Here is a 23,302-nt window from a genome sequence, read left to right as displayed (position 1 = left end):
CTTTCCTCACTAACCCGCCCGAGTCGCAACAATCTCGACAGAACCTGGCGACTTGCGGAGTTCGATAATGCCGTCATCCGGCAATGTGCGGTATCTAGATAAGGTAAGGAGGCATCCTCAGAAGAGGAGTAGATAAAGGTGGTATGAAATTGTTTACCAGTAGCCGCCACCAGCTCCACCCCCGCCGATAATCATCACGAGGGTAGGCACCTTCACGCGGTGGGTAGGGTGCATCACGAGGAGGGAAATCGCGGGGCGGACGATCGTACGGGCGTCCGTTAACGTAAGGGTCAGGGGGCGGACCATAGTCGCGGCGGTACGGGTCCTCGTATGGGCCCCACGAGGGGGATAGTCGTCCATGGGGGGACCACGACGCGGGGGCGAACGGCCGTAGCGTCGCTCATCGTAGTATTCGCCACGCCCACGAGGACTGCGATCACGGTAGCCGTCACGGTAATCATCCCGTCGAGGGCTGTATCCGCGGTCTCCATAGCCGCGGGGAGGACCACGTCGATAATCGTCACCGGGCGGCCCACCATTGTGAGGGCCGCGTCCTCGTGGGGATCGCGATCGGCCGCGGTCACGGCCGGGAACCTCGGCTTGGATCTAGCTCTCCGTCAGTGTGTTTTCGAGGCGTGCAGAGGAGCTCGGCTAATTACATCGGCAATGCAGGTAACGCGTTGTCCCTTGAATTCGCGGCTGTCGAGCTTCTCCACGGCAGTTCTCAGATCGGCGGCATTCTCAAACTCGACAAAGCTATGAGGTGTTAGTCCGTCATGATTTCCGGTGAGTATTTGATATGGGAGCTTACCCTCGGCCATTGCCTTCGCGGCCTGTTTCCGAATAGACGACGTCAAGGCTAGATTGACGAGCAAAATCTTTCAGATCCTATAGCCAGAATCCAAGTAAGTGGAAGTCCCGGAGCGGAGAGCAGTCATATCAAGCGATGAGCGGGCAGGCGACTTGTCTCGGTCATCCAGTAAAAGCACGGATGGTCCAGATAGGCGTTATGTATCCAACGAAAGAGGTCCTTTTCTCAGGCGCCTTGGCCAGAAATCATCGGACCCAATCCAGAAGAACTTGTCCAAGGGGGAGATTCTGCAACAGCGACTGGCTAGCCGTGATGATGGTTCAAGACTGTAGAGCGAGGATGTCCTACTCCTTGCTTGCATGGCGAAACCCACAAACGGCAAGGTCAGGCAGGGTCCAAGGAATGGTAGGAGCCAGAAGAAGACTATGATCCAGGGAAAAACTTGTGTGGAACGGAGAGTATAGACGGAAGATAATAACAGACCTGCCAGCTGGTATCATTGGGGAGTCCCGTGATCTGCATTCGGTACGCGGTACGGCGCGGTCGAGGGGCGGTTCTCTCATGGGTGCCGAAGCCAGGTTCGCGGTGTCGAGAGCCTCGGGCAAATTGGACTGTCAAGCGCTCGCCCATAAAATCGGATCCGTCTTGAGGATAGCGAACTAGATTAGCCAGGGAACAGTTGATCGGATGACAGCAGGTCAGGAAACACGTTGGCCAGGAGGAGTCCAAGACGTACGGAAGGCTATGCGCAAAAGATATCATATGTTAGTCGAAAAGAAAACTTCCGTTTGTCATCTGGGTTGATAGAAAGGGTAGTAGTAGACTCACCAGGTACGACGTCGCGCGCGTCCATGGCATCTTTATACTCGATGAAGCCGAAGCCGTTCATGAGCTTGATTTCGGTAATCTCGCCAGTGCCGTGAGTCGCAAAGTGACTCTCCACATCCTGCTTGGTGACTGGACAACGAAAATGCCCGAGTTAGCAATGTATAGAAAACGAAATGCGCCGACAATGATACAGCAGACAGCAAAAGCTGCGAGGTAGAACATGATTGCGACATAGCATTGGACAGATAGAGAGGAAAACAAGCCGTAGCCGAGAGAGCAGGAAGAAGCTTACCTCCCTTGGGCAAGTTGCCCAGGTACAGTCGGGTTGCCGACACCTCGGTCATGATTGCAATTGATGAGGGTGACGGAGGGAAAGAGTGTCAACTCGGGCGTTGGGGGTTGATAAGTTGAGGAAACACGACTAAGTTTGGCCGACAAGTGAGGCCCAAGAAGAGGGGAAAAGCCGGCGGCGCAATGGATGGTCCAAGTTGGTAAAAATCCGAAGAGGGACAAGGCTGAGAGAAATGACCTCAAACCGGGTACTGTTTGTAAACCTTCTGCTGTGTACACAATGAAAGATGCGATACAGAAGTGAGCACCGCAAGGCTTGCCGTCCGGAATACTCGAGGATTAATAGTTGTTTTGTATGGGCGGGTGGTGGGAGTATGACTGAAACAGGCAGGCGAAAAACAAAGAGAGAGATAGCTCTCTTTTTTTTTTTTTTTGAAGCTTGCTACAGCTTCAGAATGTGCAGGGTCCGGTCTGTTCCCGTGTCGTATGTATGTATCGATACAATCAAGAAGCAGGCGTCGTCACAGCTGCAGCCGAACAGCCACTGGTTGGGGCGATGAGGCGTGGTGTAGATGTTGTTGGATCTACGAGCGCGCTGTCGTGCTTCAAGTTGGGGAAGGATGGAGGCAGAGAGAGTCAAGTGTCATTGAAGGTCGGTCAAAGGCAAGAAAGTGCGGGTGGAGGGTGTGGCAGGTGGAGACTCCAGAATTGAGGAGATAAACCCGCCCAGGGAATGGGCCTAGCAAGGAAGCCCAGCCCAGTCTAATCCAGCCCCAGTCCAGCCGAACCGAGATACTTAGATCACATACCGTAGCAGAAAAGGCTGGATCTAATCAACGATGTTAGACCAACCGTGTTATAACTATTCACTGGAATAAACGCCTGGCAAACCCTTTGACGTGTGTTTGGTATGAAACCAACGCTGGAATAGCTGGTTTCAAAAGTCTTTCAACGTTGATTTCGACTTAGACGTGTATTGGACGGTCCAAGGGGCGTTATTCCGTATCTCAACGATAGCAGAATCCTGAACTCAGGTGTAGTTCAATAGTTTATTTAAACCAGCCTAGCCTGCTATGGTAGCTTGGACTTTCTTAGCTACGGGCAGACGGGGATGCTGCAGCGGCTGTAATGTAGCATGTGCCGACGGCATCATTTTATGCAGACGGCTCACGGTCGACTCCTCCATAGTCTCTAGAATACTCTGAAGTATAGAATCACGTATACTATTTACTTGTTTTCCTCCTTACCAAACGTGCAAAAAGAGCTGACTGCCTCGGTGTTCTGGATGGACAAGAGTCGTTTTACTTCCCGGCACGGAACACAATGTGATCGATCAAGCGCACGTTCCGCCACTCGTATAGCATACAGTACATGAGCACATTGATGATGAACCAACACAATTTCGAATACACCATTTGATACGTGCATCCAAGGGATTCTGCAACAGGCAGATACAAAGTTTGTAGCCCCTACCAGACCTACTGGATGAAGAGAAAAGAAAAGGGAAAACCAGCCATTGTCTTCATGTGATACAAACGCCAATGCTATGCTATGCGTGCTATTACTATGCTGACAGGAACTTATTACCCCCTTGCAGAACAGCAGCGACGCAAAAAAGCGCCACTGTCCATGGGGAATACCCTAGGCTCTCTTATTCTGGAAAGAGCACATCGATTATTTCGTCCAAAATGGTAAACACCAGATGAGTACTGAGCGAGATGTGTTAGCCGGTCCCATACACTAAGTGAGAGGGTTCATGGTGTCGGTGTATGCATGACTTACTTTAACCGAGGATTGTTCAGAGTAGCAAATATCCTCCTGCTTGCTGCCTGCGCATTGATCCTGCCCACCACGCTCCCTGCCAGATCGGGGACTAACGTGGCCAGCATCAGGCCTGCCTCCCTCCGCGTCTTTGCCTTCTCACTCGACGTTCTAGACTGCTTGTTGCGGTTCATCTGGCCCCCTGGCCACATGCTGTCCCTCACTAACCCAATATACTTGAGTATCGCATCCTCTTGCACCAGGAATTTTACATTGTCGCGGACTTTGCGTTCGATAGTGCCACCAAGTAGTTGGTGGAGAACCACGACTACGGCGCGGCCACGAAGCCAATTATTGCCTCGATTGAGTTCAAAAACTTCTAGGAATATATCGCAAATGGGCTTGATAAAGGGCTCAAGTTCCTTGTTCTCGAAGGCGTTAAGCTCCGCTTCTGCCTCGGCCGCAGTCATAGCATCCTCTTGGATGTTGGGTGGGAGTTGCGCCGTGTTGAGCTGGCTTGTTGCCGCTGCTATCAAATTCTGACCGGCTACCGAAAGCTGATCCAATACTGGGATGTTACCCAGTATGTCTTCCATGCCATCCGTGACCGAGTCGTAAAGCCTCGTGATCATGTCTTTCTTATCTTCTCGGGTCATGAGATCTTCGCCTTGCTGAATCACGCTCTGGGAGAGAAAAGCACGAAGATCCCTGCTGCGGCACACTTCGGGAAGTCGAAGGAGTTCCTGCATGTAGTGTTCAAGAGCCTGTTGACGCTTCCGCAGGAATTCACTCTGCAGCTTCATGATGACACGCCGATGGGGAAAGTCCAGATTCCGTACAGAAGGGTACCGGTGTCTCAGTCGCTGGTGTAGGTCGTGGAATTCACTGTAGCGTCTCGTGACAACCCATGTAGCGGCGGGCATCTTCTCTCCGGCTACTCTTTGTACCTCCACAACGTACATGGCAAACTCCTTGCCATCGGGCTCTCGACCAACCTGTATGGCTTTGATTCTGATAGAAGAGCGCCCGTACAGACTGTTGTCGCTTTCCTGGATAACATACTGCTGCCTTTGCAGTTCCTTCCGCTTCAGCTCTCTCTGCAAACTCGCTTTCGATTTGCGTAGAATCCTAAGTTCTGCAGTGTTATTTGTCAACTCGGCCTTCTTGGTAAGCGAGTCTATGACCGCTTCCTGCGCGACCAGTCGATCAATGTCATTAGTCAATACAGTGATAGCTTCTGCTAGGCCCAGATCACCAGGAGCCGCTTCATGAACCTCGTCTTCGACATTGGCCAGATTTTCATCATCCGTTTCAGCTTGATCGTCGGATAGAAACTTGTCTTCGTCGCCGAACAAGTCGTTGTCTACAAAAACCCCAATACGAGAAGCGGGGCTCACGAGCCCCAAAGATGAGAGGCTAGGCTTCTCAACTTCTTTACCCGATGTTTGTCGCGGTAACTCGACCGAGCCTCTGACATAATCACTATCGTTATTTGAAAACACACTCAACGTCCCGTCATCGTTACCGAACAAGGACTGGCGAAGATCTTCGGCCGTTTTGGGGCGGTTCCCATCCTCCATGATGGTATTTAGAACTTCCTCCATGGCCTGAACAACCTGGTTGTCGGGCGGTGTGTTGGCCTGATCACGATCAAGACTTTGTACGCTTTGTACGGAGTCCACCATAGGATCATGCTCATAGTCGTCATCATCAAACAAGGGCGAGTTTGCGTTCTCATCGAGCGACCGACGCTGACCGTTGAGGGGATCAGGACTATGGCTGCCATTAACGGCCGATGATCGTAGGTCTGTAGCCGATAGACCGCGCTTGAATTGAGAATTTGTCGCATTAAGTTTTGGGTTTAACTTCGAGACAGGCGCAGGTTTGAGCCCATAAGACTGAGAAGCCCGCGAAAGAGGCGGGTGTGATGGTCCAGCGGATGTTGAAGCAGGAACATGTGGAACTGATTGGGCCCTCGTCGCCGCCTCTTCTGATGCCAAACACTTGTACCACAGATCGGACTTCTTGAAGCCTTGGAAATACTTCGACCGCATTTCCTCCAGAACCACGCTCTGGGCTCGCAGTACAGCGCGTCGTGCTTGGTGATATTGCGCGGGAGTTGCTTTCTTCCCTGCTTGCAGGAAAGCCCGGATTTCTTTCCTCGAAGAATCCGGGACACACAGTTCAGGCTTTGAAAGATACGCTTGATCTATCTGAGCTAGATCTGTGCGGTCTGAATCCGTCCATGGCGATAGCTGGGAGGGAAGCTGTTCATCCTCCGGACCGTCATCCTCCAAGGGGTTGCGGAAGCCGTCCACGACGAGCCAGAACTGCACCAGAGGCATCATACGCTGTCTGTCCATATATTCCATGAAGTACGAAAGCCCGGAGGGGTCACGAAGCAAGTCGGCGAGTGATGCGTTCTCTAGCCTCGAGGCGCCTGGCGCAGGAGCGGGGTTCGTAAACACCGGTACGTCCTTTCTGTCACCACCGGCGGCAAGATGCTGAACCCTTTGGTCCAGTAGCCTTTTCCCCATTTCTAAGCGGCGTATGTAGACCTGGTCTTGGTCATCTTGCTGCGAGTCCCTCTTCAATTGGCTAGTAACCTCACTCCTGAACCTCCGGGCGTCGGACAAGTTGTTGATCTTGCGGATTGTGCGAATGAACTTCTCAAATTTCCGTTCGCCATCCCCGGGCAGCAGACGCGGGAACTGGGTGGACTTGGATGCCTTGGGGGCTGGAGAAGCATGCGTATCGAGGGCGGCCCGCAATTTGCGTACGGTCGACCGATCTTGCAGCATGCTGCGTCCATAGTTTTCCATGATTTGGTTCCACGTATCAGGCTCAGACAACATGGTAATTACTGGCGAAAGAACAGCACATGCCACGATCTCACGTATGATACTTGATACTGCTCTGCTGTTAAGTATATTTGAGGGAGTATCTTGGGCAGTACTCGAGCAATCGTTTTGCGCAGGTGTTCTTGTTGTATCATCTTGGTATCCGAATACACCATGCTTGCAGCTGGGTGCAGTCTGCCCTCATTATACTTGGCCGCAATGGCGAGATCCAACTCTTCTGACTCGGTAACATCGCGATTCAATTTGCGCCCCCTAACAGCTCTCTCTGCATCGTTGAAGTCTCGAAAATGCGCTATGAGGATCGGAACGACCCGGCTTATAACAACCTCGACTAGGTCTGTATCGAACAGGCGGTCGCGAAGATCCGCGATCACCAATCTCGCGGTCTTGTCTACTTCGTTGGCAAACACCGGGTTCTTGCTGATGTGGGAGTACCATGACTGCACAAAATCGCGGATGATCAGAGAGAGCAGGTCGTCCAGAGCATGCGATATCTTGCGCGAGTCGGGGTACAAAGGCACCGGCGTATAGATCTGGCGGACTCGCAAAGATGACGTCTCTCTTCTCCAGGAAACCGGGCCAGCGAAGTTAACAGAATTCGGTCGTGACGAGTGGTGACTTAATCTATAGACGGACCCCTTGGAGGTAAGCAGAATGAGCAGGAGGGAGCTCAGGAAAGTAGTGACGCAACCAGCAACAAAGGCATAACCCGCCCAGCGGAGCATGGGAACCCAATAGGTGGCATATCCCCATGCGAAGAAGCAGACGGTTCCGGCAAGGGCGACATCTCTCCCACTAAGGGCCATCATCCAATTTCATGTGCCGCAGCCTCTAGCTCATAGCTATTGATGAGGGTTTGTTGGCAGAATGGGGTGCTTTGTTTGAAGGGAGCCCTGGATTCCATGGTTAGGTAGGGTGAGGTGGGCAGTAAGTGGGTGCTTATCGATAGCTCCCAGCTCCAGCCAGCACTCATCAAACTACCAGGTACCTAGGGTGGGACGCAAGCCCGCCCATGTTAGGGCAGACTGTCTGTGCCTAAGGTACATGTAGCTAGGCCTCCTGCATCCTAGGGGCAATCATGATTCTTCAGCTTTGTCCCTTGAGTTTTTGTTGGTAGCATGCCTTTGCATGCCGGTACTGCCCAAAACGAAAAGGGAGGAAGAGGTAAAAAGAAAAGCAATTGCAGTCTAAATGATTGTTAACAGATGAGGTATCGCGCCGCAAGGGGACAATTTAGAATCAGCTTAGCATCAGAATGGCTACAGTAGCACTCCTAAACCATTTCATCGAGCCGCGCATTCATTGGGTATCGCTTGTTCTTTATTAACTTCATAGGATATCATAAAGCTCGGAATTGTATCTTTACATGCCCAGGGTATGAGGGCCTTGTCCAACGGGGCTTTGCTGGACGTAACGCTCGCTCACAGCACTGAACTCCGTCGCCTCCTGCTCTCGGTTGTCTACCAGCACCGCAATATCACATTCCTGATCACATCTCGAAACTGCCATCTTGGTCTTAGCAGAACACGGCACGAAATTCACGCAGCATCACGTGCGATAGGTCACCGAACTTGCCATGCATCGGGAAAGCGCATATCACCAGCCTGATCAAGACTCCTGTCGCCTAACCTATGTAGGAGGGCCCGCGTAATGCTTGTGTCCCCAAGCAACGTACCAGACACCCGAGATAATCGTGAAAGCAACAAAAACCACCGAAGCGTAGTTCATCGTCGCCGCCTCTACTGGAATGGTGGACGGCATGCAAAAGAGCGGAATAGCCAGGAGAGACCAGCCTGCGAGTATCAGCATGGGGGGTCCGAGTCGGGATTGATTTACTTACAGATGGAGACAATGTTGGCAAAGAGTCCAAATGAGCCAAGGTAGAAGCTGCCTGTGCGGACTGCTTTACGTCCTTCAAGCAGGCTGACCACGATGGGAGTGGCATAGGCTGTCGTAAGTGCAATGACGCCAACACCAGAGAATGCATTGAATGCGGCTGTGGATCCAAAGTAAAGGAGTCCAAGGAGAATTTGAATAACCATGCTCAGCATCATAGCGTTGAGGGGGACGTCGAGCTTGGGGGAAATCTTTCTCCACAGATTCGATCCCGGAATAGCCCCGTCACGAGCAAATGCCCACGTGGCTCGGGAGGCGGCAGTGGTGCAACCGATACCACATATAAGAGCCAAGACCAGCAGTGGGATCAAGAGACCAAAAGCTCCCCCGGCAGACCCAACTGCACTTTTGATGATGGCAGGCACAGGTTGACCGGATTGGAGAGCGATCAGCAGCTGAATGTCGGGAAGAACAAATACCAGAGGTATCATGAACAGCAAGCCGGCGAAGGTATTAATGATGACAGTCAGAACCATGGCCTTGGGAACCTGGGTTGCGGGCTGTCGGACTTCCTCGCACATTCTGTCACCATCAGCGTATGCCATTGGCAAACCAGCGTCGGAGGATATAAACTTACGAGATAATCATTCCCGTGGAAGAGGTTGCATAGGCCGCATGGAGAAGTCCAACCATGAACGACCAGCCAGGCGTCCAACCCGAATTGGCCTCAAAGTGAGTAAAGACGAACTTGGCATCACGGCGGCCTTCCTTAGCAAGAGCAAGAACGCAAACCATGATTGCAATAACACCAGCCAATGTCCAAAAAATAGCAAATGTCTGCGGCCGTTAGCATATGGAGGCTATAGCGCCCAGCCGGATCGGTTAAGCTTACATCAAGGATCGGGAGCCATCTGTTCCCCAATGACGATACAGCGTTGCACAGCAGCGTGATTGCCAGGAAAACAAGGAACACCTGGTAGGCCTCACCAGCGAAGACGGGGGTTCCGTCGGCTGTCTCGAACACATTGACACAAGCAACCAAAAACAGCGCTGTTCCGAAGTTGACTGAAAGGGTGATGGTAATGTTGCCGACAACATAAAGCCAACCGCAGATCCAGGAAGCGATCTTTCGCCATGAAGGACTAGCCATCATGTAGGCCTGGTAATATACGCCGCCGGCGGTTGGGTAGACGCTTGTGATTTCGCCGAGAGAAGAGGCGACGCAGATGATGATTAAGGATACTGCGACCCATCCCCAAATGATATCGACAGGGCCACCGCCGTTCAAGGGATAGAACATAGTGGTTGCTAGACCGTACGGGATGGATGCAAGAACGAAGGACATGAATGCTACCTGTAGCGTTGACCGATTCCGTAACATTTCCGGTTTGTAACCCAGCGCTGCGAGCACCTCATCAGCGGAGCTGGAATCCGTCTCGATCATAGGCTGCGCCATGTCGGCGGTTTTGAGGTTGTCGCGTTTCGTTTCCATGGTGGGCAACTGTGGAATTCGGCTTCTCTGAAGGAAGAGTAATATGAGGGAGGGCTCAAAAGAGGGTTAATAGATTCGAACGGCGGACCATGCGGTTTCAAGGGCAAAGAATGACAGCCACGGTCGGCATATAGGATATAGGATAGTGAATAAGAACGGGAGAGAGAGAGAAAGGGAGTTGGTTCCTGAGACTAAAAAGAGGCTTCACGGCGGAGGGTAGAGCGGGTTAAGCGGGCCAAGATAAAAGTCTCGATGAGTACGCGATGGAGGAGGCCCGGCGGAACTCCATCCTGACATCACACCCCATGGGATTCCATGGGCCATCGCTCCAACCCAAAAAGAGATTGCAGATGAGCCAGGCAGGGCCCTGCCAATGCCTTTTTGGAAGGAGAGACAGGATAGGGTGCGCAAAGCTTGGCACCTAAAAGTGCGCTTCAATGCTGCATCAATCTTGCGGCCAGGATTCCCCCTACCGTAGCAACGGCGTATGCACGCGACAACCCCGACCTGCCACCCTCCGATTGATACCTAGGTATGTGAATAACCTGGAGAACCTGACAGTGATACCACAACGATCAGGTTGGCAGATATGATCTGACCCAAATGCCCATGGTGTGTAACCCTATAGATCCAACGTCATCAAAGACAGCAGCTCCATGCGAATACCTGCCGACAATGGGGCGAATGTACGGGGCAGGCGGCAAACGGGTGGTCGGCAGTACGTGAACCAGAGAACCGGAATAGACTTCTCGTAATCGATACCATGTTTCGTCGGGAACTGTTACACTGCAGCGCGTGAGCAGCGCATACTGCATGCTGCAGGGCCCCATAGTAAAAATTTGATGGTCAAAATCCCGCAGGCATCGTTCAAGAGAAACCACACCAGCATGCTGGCATGTTCCCGAAACGGATGTAGTCGCCACAGTAGTCAGCATTAACGAGTCGTAGCAAGACCGGGGTGGCTGCCCGGAGAAGACACCTTCTCCGGTCTTCTGTTGCCTGGCAGTTCAATCGGTACAGGTCATTGGACAAAGGGCAATGGATAGGGGAGGCTTCGCCGCCGAAATACCACCATTAGTTAACTTTAGTCTATATTCTAGAGACCACTCTCAGCTTTATCTTCCACTAAAGCTCTTCGGTGACCAATAGGGCCAATCCTAGCATGCATGTCGATGGTCTCATGCAATTCCCCCAGGGTGCCAAGCGGGCTAGCGGGGCTGGTAGAAATATTAAATTCGTGGTCCCTATGGCCGCTTATCTATGCCATCTTGGGTCATCTCGGATCGCAGGCCACTACGCAGGCTGTGCCTTACATACTGTAGTCGCCCAGGCCAGACCCAGGCCCTTACGGCTGAAGCCTGCTTGATCCTATTAAATGGCTAGCGTTTTACTAGGGATGCAGATTTGGTGCGATGCCTTCAAGTGATACCGCGATCAAGGGTCTCTCTCAGTCTCGAACGCGTCGAATACGTCGAACGCTTACTACAAAAGCTGTGAGCACTCCCTGAAACCATGGCTTAGCTGCATGCAAGCATTAGATTGCGCACATCAAGACACAGAAGTGCTACTGATGGTTTCCGTTTCTTGTTAGAAGGGAGTCCTAATGGTCCAGCTTAGTGCATCCGGGGAGATGCCGTCGAGGAGAGACAGGGAGCTTTAGGGGGTTCACCATGGAGGGTCTTCCAAACGGCGGAATAGCGCCACGAACTTCTGCCCCTTGTTTCGCTCCACCTTCTTGCCCTCCTCAGTCTCCGTTGTCATGATCTTAACGCATTCGTCCGACTCCTGCTCTGCTTCGGGAACCCTTTCAAAGGACGGGTGAAGCTCGAGGTGGTGGACCATCCAGTTATGCAAGTCCTCCACGTCGGTAATGGTATACACGATACCCCCCGGCCTCAAAACAAATGCATACTCTGAGTTGAGCGTAGTCGAGACGATTCTCGCCTTATGCTTCCGTGCCTTGAAGTGCGGGTCTGGAAAGCAGATGAATATTTTCGACAATTGGCCTTTCTTGAAGAAGTTTGGCAGAAACTTCATTGTGTTGGCCCGGAGACAGCCGACGTTTTGGAACTCGTTGGAGTCTTGATGCTGCGCGCGCAAGGATCGGATACGCTCCTGTACAAATTCCGTCACCTGCGTTCGAATCTCCATCCCTAGTACGAGCTTGTCGGGCAGCTTTGGCGCCAGAGCCACGAGAAGGCCTCCGAATCCGCAGCCGATGTCCAGAATTTCGACATCTTGGCGCAATCTCTTCGGTTGTCGCTGTGCTATTTGGTCGTCGTTGTTCGAGGCTGTAGCTTCGGGTAGCTCTTCTGGGTCGGTCTTATAAGCCGGGAAGAATGGCGCCCAGTCCATGTGTTGGGGCGAGATGGGACTGGATACAAGTTAACCATGAACACGACATGGGCGATATGTATTTTCATACTATTCCAGTTGGTGATCTGAGAAAGGGTTTGCGTGCGCGCGCTGCCGATAGAATTTCTTCCTGGGCATCTCGGTTGCTCCATCTTGTTGTGAGCGCGCCAGGCGGTAGTCCGCACGCTTCTGCTTTTTATTCGGAGCTCCAGGCATCTTGGACGAGTCGCGAAATGTAGTGCCTATGCAGTCTTCGTGATCGAAAAGGTTTGCGTATCGACAATGGAGTAGAGCCTCATTCGGAGTTTGGAAAATAAATTGGTGGGTAAGGAGCGCGTCGGTGAACGGAATGCTGTACGTGCCGTGCCGCCGATCCCAAGCTTTGACGTAACCTACACATTACATAAGGTTCATGTCCGGACACATGTGGCTGGTCAGCCATTGTGGGGACGGAAGGAACGAGCCAACCAACGTCGACTGCCGGCTTGCTGCTGACGAGCACGGTACCTACTAGGCTACTACCCAAAGATGGGCATTTGAGCCTCGGTTCCCCGGCCACTTGCATTTTCGCATGGGCCGTGATTGCGGCCAACCATCAACCAACTATATTTTAATCAATGTCGTCTACTCCGCAAGCCACATCAACTAAGCCAGACGATCCAATACAGCTTTGTTTCGTCTCGTGCGATTATCAAAGTCCGGGGACGTGATAAGTCTGCCAAGCTACCGCTGATATGCCTATCCGCGAGGAACTTGTGACCTCAGCGGTCAACTGTGAGTGCGCCCAACGCCCAGACGCGACCGATGGGCTCTGTCTAATCATCCAACGCGCACAGTTTTGCAAGACCCCAATGTCGCCGCGTCTCCGGTTGAGAACAAACTCTCGTTCCTCCGCTCCAAGAACTTAACGCAAGAAGAGATAGAAGCTTCTCTCGCGCGAGTCGGCATACCACATCCGAGTCAACCCGTCGCAGCCCCATCGCAGGCCGTCGCCGGGCCTGTACAGCATCAACAACAGCCATATTATAACGCCTCTTATCCATCTGCTGCTCCTTATGGCTGGCAACCTCCACCTCCCCCGCCTCCTAAGCGGGATTGGCGGGACTGGTTCATCATGGCGACTGTGGTAGGAGGTGTTGGGTATGGGCTCTATGCTATATCAAAGGTAGCTACCTCTGAATAATTCGAAAGCGGTTTTCGTCAACCCTAAGCTGACTTAACTCCAAAAGCGTTATATATATCCGTTGGTAGTACCACCTACGCCTGAAAAGCTGGAGCAGGATAAGGCTACCGTCGACGAACAGTTCGAAAAGGCCTTCGCGACTCTGGAGCAGCTCTCGAAAGACACCGAGTCACTGAAAGCATCTGAACAAGACCGGACCGAGAAGCTTGATAAGGTTCTCGTAGATCTCGAAGAGTTCATGTCTGAAACCAAATCTGGAAAACGGCGCCAAGAGGACGAAACGGATAGATTACGGAGCGAGTTGGAATCACTGAAGGATGCTATACCCAAGAGCATGTCTGCAAACAAGGACTTCACGGATGAACGGCTACGCGAGATTGCCAATGAGGTGAAGAGCCTGAAGTCGCTCATCGGTCAGCGCTTGTCGTCTGCACCCGCCGCCTCGTCCACAAGCACCACCAACAGCTATCTCCAATCTGCCAAGAGCAATGCACCTTCTACCTCGACCGCAACGCCCGGGGATGAGCCAGAGACAAAGAGCAACGGGGAGGCTAAAGACGGAACCAACGGTGAGACACCATCCGCACCGGGCAGACAGGACTATATGTCCTCTCTGGGTGGCCGTTCAAGTCCATTCGCTAGTGGCATGCCGGCAGGGAAAGCAGCAATCCCAGCTTGGCAGTTGGCTATGGCAAACCAGGGCTCAAGCGATGCAGACAACACATCTCAGCAGGGAGCAAGCAGCAGCTCCTAGGTTAAACAGTTGAGCCCCTTGCATGTATTCTAGTGTAACAACCAGTAACGAAGTTGTGGGAATATTGTAGTATGCATATATGGTAAGCGATCGATACGAGTAGCAGGCTCCGACTGATCCCTAGTCGCTCTTCTCTATCATGGGGAGATTATGATGAGTGGTCATGATCTCTTCCCCCTATACAGCTCTACTGGGCAGAAGTAGAAGTTTAATATCATCGAGACTCACTGCGACCTGGCGCTCCTTCTAATGAGAATAAGACATCATACCGCGGTTTTGAAATAATATTATTGTGATTCGTTGAGAATGGCAAAGCTCTTGTCATCGAGGTGATAGATAAGATTGGATTGTTTATTTGACAGGCTCCATGCCTGTACTTTTGATAATGAATGCATCTCCGGGAATGCATTTCCACTCCTCGAGCCCGAGGGTCCCTAGAACCTGGCAATAACTCTATCTAGTCGAACAACGCTTCTTCTTTCACAACACGGACCAGGCGTGGTTTGTCTTTGGAGGCGTTAGTGGCAGGGTTAAGGTTTGCGCCGACGAGTCCAGTCATGCGAGTCAATAAAGGTCGTGACATTGAAGGCTGTCAAATCATGATTTAGAGCTCTTTTTTATCAACAAGATCCAGGTAGTTACCAGGTTCACAATAGACCCTATGTCTTTTCAGTAGCTGTCGATACAGTTCTTGGAATGAGCAAAATGATTTTAGATCGGCTTCTTTCTAGGTCGAGATATCTTTGGAGAATATAACCTCACAACATTCGGTCATCCACATCGGAACGAGAGAATACTTTCACCCCAATTGATTCACCATATGCAACACAGAAGCGTTTGGATGTCCCTACCAATTCCGAAGATTCAGTTTCCATCTCTGCAACAGATAAGCATCGAACAAGCATGGCTGAATCCGCCACCTTCTCCATGGCAAACTGCTCCAACTTGCTCCAGAATGGCGCCGTTATCGAGGCTAATGCCGACATCTCTGGCGTCGGGGTAGTCAGCGCCTTCATTCTGAGCGCTTACCTGACCTTCACCGCAGTCCTAGTTGCTTACCTGTTTGGTCTTGTGGATTCGGAGCTCTTGAGCCCTGTCGACCGCCGCGTCTTCCACATCCGTCCCTATCTTTCCCGATCCACCATCGCTGCCACTGGCGCTAGACCCCATGGAAGCGGGCAGCAGCAGCACGAACAGCGGGCACCCAGCAAGTTCAGGGCAAAAGCCGAGGCCTGTCTCCGCACAGCGGTCCTCGCCCTGAGTGACCAGCAGATCGTGACGGGCATCGCCATCATGGGCGCCGGCTTCCAGGGGCTTCGTGCGCGCGCCCTCTCGGCCTATCACTACCAGATCGTGCTGTACCTGGCGTGGATGTCGAGCAGCGTGCACCTGACGGCCATCACCGTGCTCGCGTCGTACCTGAAGCGCCACCGCGGCGTGCTGGCCTGGCGGCTAACCGGCATGCTCGTCCTCTTCGCCATGCTCGTCGTCGGCCTCGTCCCCACCATCAGCAACGACTGGGGCATCTTCTGGTGGCCCGGCATCGACAGCGACAAGACGGGCTGGGCGATCCCGGCCCGCTGTTTCTGGGGAAACCTCAGGGGCGGAACCGTGAGCCCGGACGCGCCGATCGGCTTCATCATCCTGAGTGTCAGCTATCTATGGAAGATGGGCCAGTTGTTCTCGTCATCTCGCGGCGCCTATCACCGATGGGTTCGCGGGCCGGTAGAGAGGTGTATGGTGCATGCCTGCGGTTTGCAGCTGAGAGATGCAGCATACATGGCGGATCCTCGTGGTTTTGGCTATGGACGTTTCGGCTGCTACTAGCTCTAGCACTCCCGGTTATGGTGATGTTTGAAGTTGTGTCCTCCTTCGCTGCATCTCTTTGGCTGTCTCTGATGGGCTTGATTTTCGGTACGATTCAGGTCCTGATCCCTCGAGGTCAGATGCAGCCCATGACCCAGTCGCAGGAGGGCACCTGGGGCTTTGGACAGCTTGTGCCCCTAATTCTCTTGATCCAGCCACTGGGCATGGTTCTCGAACATGTTTGGACGAGAGAGCCCCACGACGAAGATGCACTGGAGCTGGTGCGGTACACGAGAACGCTCCCTGGGTCCAGCGACACTCAAAGTGAGCCGAAGAGGGAACTCTCCCAGGAAGAACAACACAACCAATACTGCTTCCAACAAGTTCTTCTGACGCAGATATCGAAACATCCAAAATCGCCGGCTTGGCCTCAGGAGCACACCATCGTCAAAGACTTCCTTTTCTCCAGCAAGCTTTTCGCATTTCTTGTTTGGCTGGTGCAGGCGGCCGTTGTCACGATTTGCACCGTGGTATTCCACTTCGACTCCCTGACCATCGGCAATGAGCGTGCCAGTAACTGGGAGTTTATTCTCGATGCGATTGCAGCGTTTATCGGGTTTGGCGTTTTGACAACTCTGGTTTTGTCTCCATATAGCCGCACCGGCCGGGTGCCCCGGAGGTTATAGGGGCGGCATACTGACGACCGTCAGGGTCAGCACCTGAGGATGCAATGCCACCAACATAGCGGGAATGCTAGGACTAGTATAAGATTAAGCACGTAGCGACACATTAGCCATTTAGAAGGGGAAACTGCTCCCTCTTCGGGTAGAGGGACGCTTCAAGTCAACAGGGAGTGCATTCACCCGGTACCAACTGCCACTAAGCGACTTTCGGGGTTTATTCCTTCTTGTTCTAGTGTTTATTCCTCACTATTCCAGTGGTTATTCCTCGTTATCCTAGTGTCTTAAGAGGAATGGACCTACCGTTTATTCGAGGAGTTGTCATTATTCCCTCCTGAGACATCTCGATTATCCCAAAAAGAGTAATACTAACGCCGAGAGTCGGTAGCTATGAGCCGGCAAACATGCCTTCTCGTTCAGACGTACAACAAGCTGACTATCAGCGATCAGTCTCGGTCGAACATCTCTTCGCCGAGTCAGTAAAGATGTGTACGGACATGCCGACAGAGCGCATGGAACGGCTAGCTAGCTCCAACCGATGATATTGACAGACCATTGGCAGTACGTCTACGCTCAATAAGGGGTTTCCGGATGAGCGTCACCATTCCTCTCCTCGCAAAGGCTAGGGCAACGAGCCGGCAGAGCTAATGGCCCGGTTGGTTCACGACGGATCGATGGAAAGAAGAATGCAGACACCAGTACCTTGATACAGCGTAACACCTGGCCGAGGGTTTCGCCTCAAGCACGATACCACGTGCTAATGCTACACGAGGAAACTCGGACGGTTTGCGAAAGCTGCTCGGGAGATGACCTTATGGGGAATATTCGAAATCGATTCGAAAATGGCATGTTGTGAATGTGCCACTCGATTTGTAGTAGATGCAAGATGTAGTTTAGGAGGTACATACCTACATGTAGGTTAGTACGCCACCCATAAGCGGATGGGAAATTGGATAAAAACGCATCACGCCGCATGTTTCATAACGAAGGATAGAACTTCCCATGGGATGGAACAACTGATAATTTTGCTACTTACTTACTCATGCAGAGGCATCCAAACATAAGATTAATGAAAGCTGCTTTCACAACTGGTGATAACTAAGCCGAGGCCGACGAACAGGCAGGGAGGGAAAAGACGATGAAGGCCCCAATACAACATTACCACCTAGCGGTGTCGGGTGGTTTAGCATCGATCTATTCCCGTTGGCCCCGGCTGCGGGCGAGGCCGGACAACTGAAAATTAAGGCGATTGGCTTGTTTCCCCCTTTAGCTCTGGAGTCTGCACTCTGGAACAATGAACGACCAGTCTTGCCATGGAATATGTCATGGATTCGTCTTAGAAGAAAAGACCCCAGACGGCGATCCATTTCGGTACTTATTCCGCGACTCTTGCCGCTTTGAGCCAAAGTCGCGAAATTCGAGCAAGTGCCGATCTCCATTCATCTTCAACGTCTTTCCATCGAACCTACGATCTATCCACACCGACATGCGACATGGACCAGCCTACCAGGTCCTAAACTGCACCATCATGCCCTCTACCCACGCCTTCCATGATGGCAAGGCATAGCATAGCAACAGCAACATTATCACCATACTGTATGATGAACAATGGATACGTGTAATGTATAAAGTATGCACAAAATAAAACAAATGAAACACTTTCCCGCTCTCGAACCCCGAAACCAACCCAAGAAGACCCGTCGGAGAGAAAGACGGCCGATCTTGTCTTCAACCGATGCGACCAGTCTCGCTCCTTTCAGAACTAACACAGCGCCGATTGAACAATCGCTACCTACGCTACGCATCTTCTGTTCGTCTCAGGTGTCATTCGTCTGGACGTTGCTCGTATTAGGTAGGCGAGCCGATTAGCAATGAATGACTCGGGTGCTTCGCCGCTGCCGTTCACCTAGCCGGCTCTAGAACAAACACATGGATGATGGATTGTCCCAACAATCATCCCATCATCTTTCGAATTCTCGGCTTCGCAAGAGGTCCATAAAGACGGTTACATACAATGGTAGTAGTACGGTATGTCCTCGACCAAAGTGCCCCCATGGTCCATGGAACCATGGGTCAATGACATCCCTCATACCGTGTACGATAGCGAGCCTAGTCCAGCCGAGTGGTCCGCGTGGTCGGTTCGCTACCGATTAGCGTCATCCTCGCCTTTGCCCCAAGACATGCCTCCGGAGCTATTCCTTGCTTGGAGGGGCTTGCCTTCACAAGTCCCATTCATTGGCACCATGTAATGGCATTAACACCATCAACCTTCCGTGACTATGTAATGGAACATCCCTGGTGTGGGCGTTCGATTACACTTCCATCAAACTGGCGGTAGGTACGGGATCCATTTGGGCCGGGTTTTCCTCTTGTTCCCTCCCTTTTTTGGTCCTCTCCTTCACGAGAAAAGATAGGTTACACCTTGCACTCTTTAATCTGTGTTCGCTCTGAGTTGTTGTACGGGGCAAGACTCCTTTGCTTCTCCATAATCTGTTCTTAGCTTAACTACACCGGCATACCTAGGTACTGCCTCGGCCTCTACTACCTTCAGCTTATACTTAAACCGGGGCACGAGTTCTAGTGGCATTGGCATACTTCTACCGTCTAGGATACACCTCCTCAGGAACCATTGCCCTGCGGAATCTCACGGAAATCTTATTCGAAGTCATCACCCTTTCGCGGCACTGTTAGCACCATGGCAGAACAGAAGCCAAAGAGTGGTGTCACGAAGGCAACGAAGGCAGCGACGGCACGTCTTCAGCTGTTCTGGACTGTGCTGCCGCAAATCCCTTCTGTCATCCGGGTCGTGTTATTGCATGTCCTTAAAATGTCAGAACCGTCCCGCTACCTAGGTCTGAGAGAGAACGTGATAGTCTCGTTTATACGCAGCCTCTTGGATCAGCCAAAACCGCAGCCTATATCGAAGACACAGCGCATGTCACTTCGAGATCCGGGAATCAAAGGTCGGATATGGGTCAGCAAGGTGTCGTCACAGGTTCCGCCAGAGGAGAGTATCCGAGATGTTCTCGTTGCTGCTATTGACTCGTCAAAGGGTCAATTCGTTGTTAGCGATGGGAAATGCAGAGTTCCGGATATTATTCCGGTCGAGGCGGAGTGGACAGGTTACCGTGCGGCCGCGACGCCCAGCTCCGAGCTACCAGCAATACCCGAGGAGAAGAAATACGGCGAAATGATGAAGGAGTGCAGCAGTGATGTCACGATACTATACTTCCATGGTGGCGCCTACTACCTAATGGACCCGGCGTCCCATCGGCCAACGACGAAGAGGCTAGCAAAGTTGACTGGTGGGAGAGTATACTCCGTCCGATACCGACTTGCGCCCCAAGATCCATTCCCTTCAGCGCTACTGGATGCTCTCGTCTCTTATTTGGCACTCCTCTACCCGCCTCCTGGAGCTGTTCATGCGGCTGTTGATGCCTCCAATATCGTATTCAGCGGCGACAGGTAAGGTAGCCCATGCCTGCTTCCATACTACTTGCTAACGGTCATAGCGCTGGAGGAAATCTGAGTCTAGCTCTTCTGCAGACAGTCCTTGAAATCCGGCGCATGGGCCTCAAGGTCACCTGGTTTGGACACGAAAGAGAGGTTCCCCTGCCGGCCGGGGTAGCCGCCAACTCACCATGGCTAGATATTGTCCAGAGCATGCCATCATGGACGGCAAATCAGAAGTGGGACTATTTACCTCGGCCGCGAGATCTCGCAGATATCAAGCAGCCGAAAGATGCCATCTGGCCTGCTCAGCCACCACGGAAACACCTCTATATTGATGACGATTTTCTCCTCCATCCATTGGCTTGCTTACACTTGAATGCTTCCTGGAGGGGGCGCCGCCTATCTACGTGTGCTGCGGCTGGGAATGCCTAGCAGACGAGGATAAGTGGCTTGTGTCTAAGCTGGTCAAGGATGGTGTCGCCGTCGTCTTTGAGGAATACGAGGCGATGCCGCACGTGTTTGCCGCCATTCTGGAAAAAGCGCCACAGTCTGCCCGGTGTTTCGACGGATGGGCGAAGTTTATCAGCCAGGCTTGTCGAAGTCCTCAAGAGATCCAGTCGAGTTTCACCACGATCAAAGCCAAGACCTTGAAGGAGGTCAACATCAACGTCAAGAACCTGAGTCCTTTCACCGAGGAGGATCTCCGGAAGTTCGCGTACGAAAGGGTCGGGCGAAAGTCTTCGTTCCCGAACACGCCTGCGAAGTTATAAAGGAGCCTGGTTGCTAGTACGTCAGGGGATGAAGAATCCCTGGCATCGGTTGCGTAGGCCAGGCTGGAGGAGTTTTGGAGTAATATTGGTACTTGAAGTCGCACATGAATAACCTGATGCATACATCTTGGGGCGTAAGGTGTGCATAGATGATACGAAACGCAAGTACTCCGTATAGCACAAATTGATACCCACATCAAGCATATGCGGAGACTATCTGGTTTCATATCTATTTATACAGGCATTTATTTATATAATATAATGATGTGATCTGTTTTTGACAGATCATATTCGATTCCATAAATCAAAAGTGACCAGCGGTTTCCCCCGAAGTCCCCTAACCCAGCGGCTTGGAGGCGCGCCCGATCCCCGGTCCGTTAGCGCCGAGTCTGAGCGTTGGCTGCCAATCGACTGCAACTATCTCGGAAATTTATTTCCATTGAACCTTCGGGCCTCCACGTTGCTGTCTGTCGTCTTTTCGCATAGTCGCATCTGTAAGACCCAAAAGCATATCAAAGTGCAATTGCCATTGAGTCGATTGCTCGGTCGTGACCTCGGATGCGCTCTGTCTGGTAAAACACACGGGTCCGATGCAGCACCTGGGAAGCAAACAACAGTGCAGGAAATACGGGAATTGACGGGGTTAACAAATATTGAGAATTACACAAGCACCAGGTACTAGGTTAACTACCACAAAGTTTCGGAGAAAATGGAGCGACACAAGAAGTCCGTGAGCCTCATCTCATCCACCATCAAATCCTTTTTCGACCGGTCGGAGCCGTATCGCATCTTCCACGGGTCCACCAACTCGACGCGGCCGGCGCACCTGAAAAAGGCCGCCCGCCTCGTCGACATCTCGTCGCTGCGCAATGTCCTCCAGGTCGACAAGGCCAAGCGCACCGCGCTCGTCGAGCCCAACGTGCCCATGGACCGCCTCGTCGAGGCCACCCTGCCGCACGGCCTCATCCCGCCCGTCGTCATGGAGTTCCCCGGCATCACGGCCGGCGGCGGCTACGCGGGCACCGCCGGCGAGAGCAGCAGCTTCCGCTGGGGCTACTTCGACGAGACGGTCAAGGGCGTCGAGATGGTCCTCCCTGATGGCCAGGTCGTGAACGTGGCCAACCCGGGGCACCCCGATGTGTCCGAGCTCGCCGCGGGCAATGCGGCCAAGGACCAGTACGCCGACCTCTTCAAGGGCGCCGCCGGGTCTGTCGGCACCCTGGGCGTGACCACGCTCCTGGAGCTGCAGCTGATCGAGGCCAAGCGCTACCTGCGCACGACGTACCGCCGCACGACGAGCGTCGCCGAGGCCATCCGCGTCGTCCAGGAGGAGTGCGCGAAGCCCGAGAACGACTACGTGGACGGCATCCTCTTCTCCAAGGACCACGGCGTCGTCGTGAGCGGCACGCTGACGGACGAACCGCCGCCGCCGGGCCAGCAGCCGCAGACCTTCAGCGCGGCGTGGGACCCCCGGTTCTACCTGCACGTGCAGGACGTGACGCGGGCGCTGCCCTCGTCGTCGGCGTCCGACTCGGCCAGCCCCGCCACCGCGCTGACGACGGGCCGCGTCACGGAGCACATCCCGCTCGCCGAGTACCTGTTCCGGTACGACCGCGGCGGCTTCTGGGTCGGCGCGGCCGCTTTTGATTATTTCCGCCCCGTGCCCTTCACCCGCTTCTTCCGCTGGTTCCTCGACGACTTCCTCCACACCCGCATGCTCTACCGCGCCCTGCACGCCAGCGGCGAGAGCGCCAAGTTCTTCGTCCAGGACCTCGCGCTGCCCTACGAGACGGCTGAGGCCTTCGTCGACTACGTGGACGACTCGCTCGGCATCTGGCCCCTGTGGCTCTGCCCCCTCAAGACCCCTGCGGGCCCCACGTTCCACCCGCACCTGCGCCATACCCAGCAGCAGAAGCAGGAAGAAGGAGGAGGAGCCCAGTCATCGCCCGCCTACGGCGAGATGCTCAACATCGGCGTCTGGGGCTGGGGCCCCTCGGACCGCGCCGCCTTCGTGTCAGCGAACCGCGCCCTCGAGTCCAAGCTGCAGGAGCTCGGCGGCATGAAGTGGCTGTACGCGCACACGTACTACGAGCGGTCCGAGTTCTGGGGCGAAGGCGAGAACGGCAACGGCGCCTACGGCCCGATCCGGACGTGGTACGAGGCCCTCCGTCGCAAGTACCAGGCGACGGCGGCGAACCTGCCCGACGTCTACGACAAGGTCCGCGTCAAGGACGCGCCCGAGGAGGGCGGCTGGAAGGGCGCCGTCAAGAAGACGTGGCCCCTCGGCGGGCTCGTCGGCATCGTCCGCAGCATCCAGAGCGGCGACTACTGGCTCCACCGCAAGGCGACCTGGAAGTGGACGAAAGGCGGAGAGGAGGAGGAGCAGAAGCAGAAGACCTTGTAAAAATATCAAGAACGAGA

At 53.2% G+C, this 23,302-nt stretch overlaps 8 protein-coding genes across 8 annotated transcripts; 4 read left to right on the top strand and 4 right to left on the bottom strand.

Annotated features, from left to right (window-relative positions):
• Positions 1-153: 153 nt before the first annotated feature.
• On the bottom strand, positions 154-1,983 carry PG994_006332 (uncharacterized protein; the record flags this gene model as incomplete). Its single annotated transcript, XM_066857741.1, has 6 exons — positions 154-606; positions 660-756; positions 812-888; positions 1,295-1,470; positions 1,640-1,768; positions 1,932-1,983. 6 exons carry the CDS (start codon positions 1,981-1,983, stop codon positions 154-156), a joined length of 984 nt encoding a protein of 327 aa, XP_066717010.1.
• Positions 1,984-3,581: 1,598 nt separating this feature from the next.
• Positions 3,582-7,358, bottom strand: PG994_006331 (uncharacterized protein; the record flags this gene model as incomplete). Its single annotated transcript, XM_066857740.1, has 3 exons — positions 3,582-3,639; positions 3,713-6,534; positions 6,648-7,358. 3 exons carry the CDS (start codon positions 7,356-7,358, stop codon positions 3,582-3,584), a joined length of 3,591 nt encoding a protein of 1,196 aa, XP_066717009.1.
• Positions 7,359-8,181: 823 nt separating this feature from the next.
• Positions 8,182-9,880, bottom strand: PG994_006330 (amino-acid permease C15C4.04c; the record flags this gene model as incomplete). Its single annotated transcript, XM_066857739.1, has 4 exons — positions 8,182-8,345; positions 8,393-8,970; positions 9,026-9,225; positions 9,281-9,880. 4 exons carry the CDS (start codon positions 9,878-9,880, stop codon positions 8,182-8,184), a joined length of 1,542 nt encoding a protein of 513 aa, XP_066717008.1.
• A 1,665-nt stretch (positions 9,881-11,545) lies between these two features.
• PG994_006329 (m7G tRNA methyltransferase) lies at positions 11,546-12,451 on the bottom strand (the record flags this gene model as incomplete). The annotated part of the gene is made up of 2 exons (XM_066857738.1): positions 11,546-12,254; positions 12,306-12,451. The coding sequence occupies 2 exons, from the start codon at positions 12,449-12,451 to the stop codon at positions 11,546-11,548; spliced, it is 855 nt and encodes a 284-aa protein (XP_066717007.1).
• A 518-nt stretch (positions 12,452-12,969) lies between these two features.
• On the top strand, positions 12,970-14,172 carry PG994_006328 (uncharacterized protein; the record flags this gene model as incomplete). The annotated part of the gene is made up of 3 exons (XM_066857737.1): positions 12,970-13,009; positions 13,072-13,400; positions 13,465-14,172. 3 exons carry the CDS (start codon positions 12,970-12,972, stop codon positions 14,170-14,172), a joined length of 1,077 nt encoding a protein of 358 aa, XP_066717006.1.
• Positions 14,173-15,075: 903 nt separating this feature from the next.
• PG994_006327 (uncharacterized protein) lies at positions 15,076-16,664 on the top strand (the record flags this gene model as incomplete). Its single annotated transcript, XM_066857736.1, has 2 exons — positions 15,076-15,907; positions 16,006-16,664. The coding sequence occupies 2 exons, from the start codon at positions 15,076-15,078 to the stop codon at positions 16,662-16,664; spliced, it is 1,491 nt and encodes a 496-aa protein (XP_066717005.1).
• A 2,689-nt stretch (positions 16,665-19,353) lies between these two features.
• On the top strand, positions 19,354-20,881 carry PG994_006326 (uncharacterized protein; the record flags this gene model as incomplete). Its single annotated transcript, XM_066857735.1, has 3 exons — positions 19,354-20,123; positions 20,171-20,520; positions 20,547-20,881. The coding sequence occupies 3 exons, from the start codon at positions 19,354-19,356 to the stop codon at positions 20,879-20,881; spliced, it is 1,455 nt and encodes a 484-aa protein (XP_066717004.1).
• Positions 20,882-21,590: 709 nt separating this feature from the next.
• PG994_006325 (Delta(24)-sterol reductase) lies at positions 21,591-23,285 on the top strand (the record flags this gene model as incomplete). Its single annotated transcript, XM_066857734.1, has 1 exon — positions 21,591-23,285. One exon carries the CDS (start codon positions 21,591-21,593, stop codon positions 23,283-23,285), a length of 1,695 nt encoding a protein of 564 aa, XP_066717003.1.
• Positions 23,286-23,302: the final 17 nt, after the last annotated feature.

Source organism: Apiospora phragmitis, assembly GCF_038363925.1.
Source record: "Apiospora phragmitis strain CBS 135458 chromosome Unknown utg000006l:1.0-5683423.0:1.0-5690449.0, whole genome shotgun sequence".
NCBI lineage: Eukaryota > Fungi > Ascomycota > Sordariomycetes > Amphisphaeriales > Apiosporaceae > Apiospora > Apiospora phragmitis.
The sequence above is the reverse complement of the archived record's forward strand: the minus strand, read 5'-3'. Positions and strand labels throughout refer to the sequence as shown.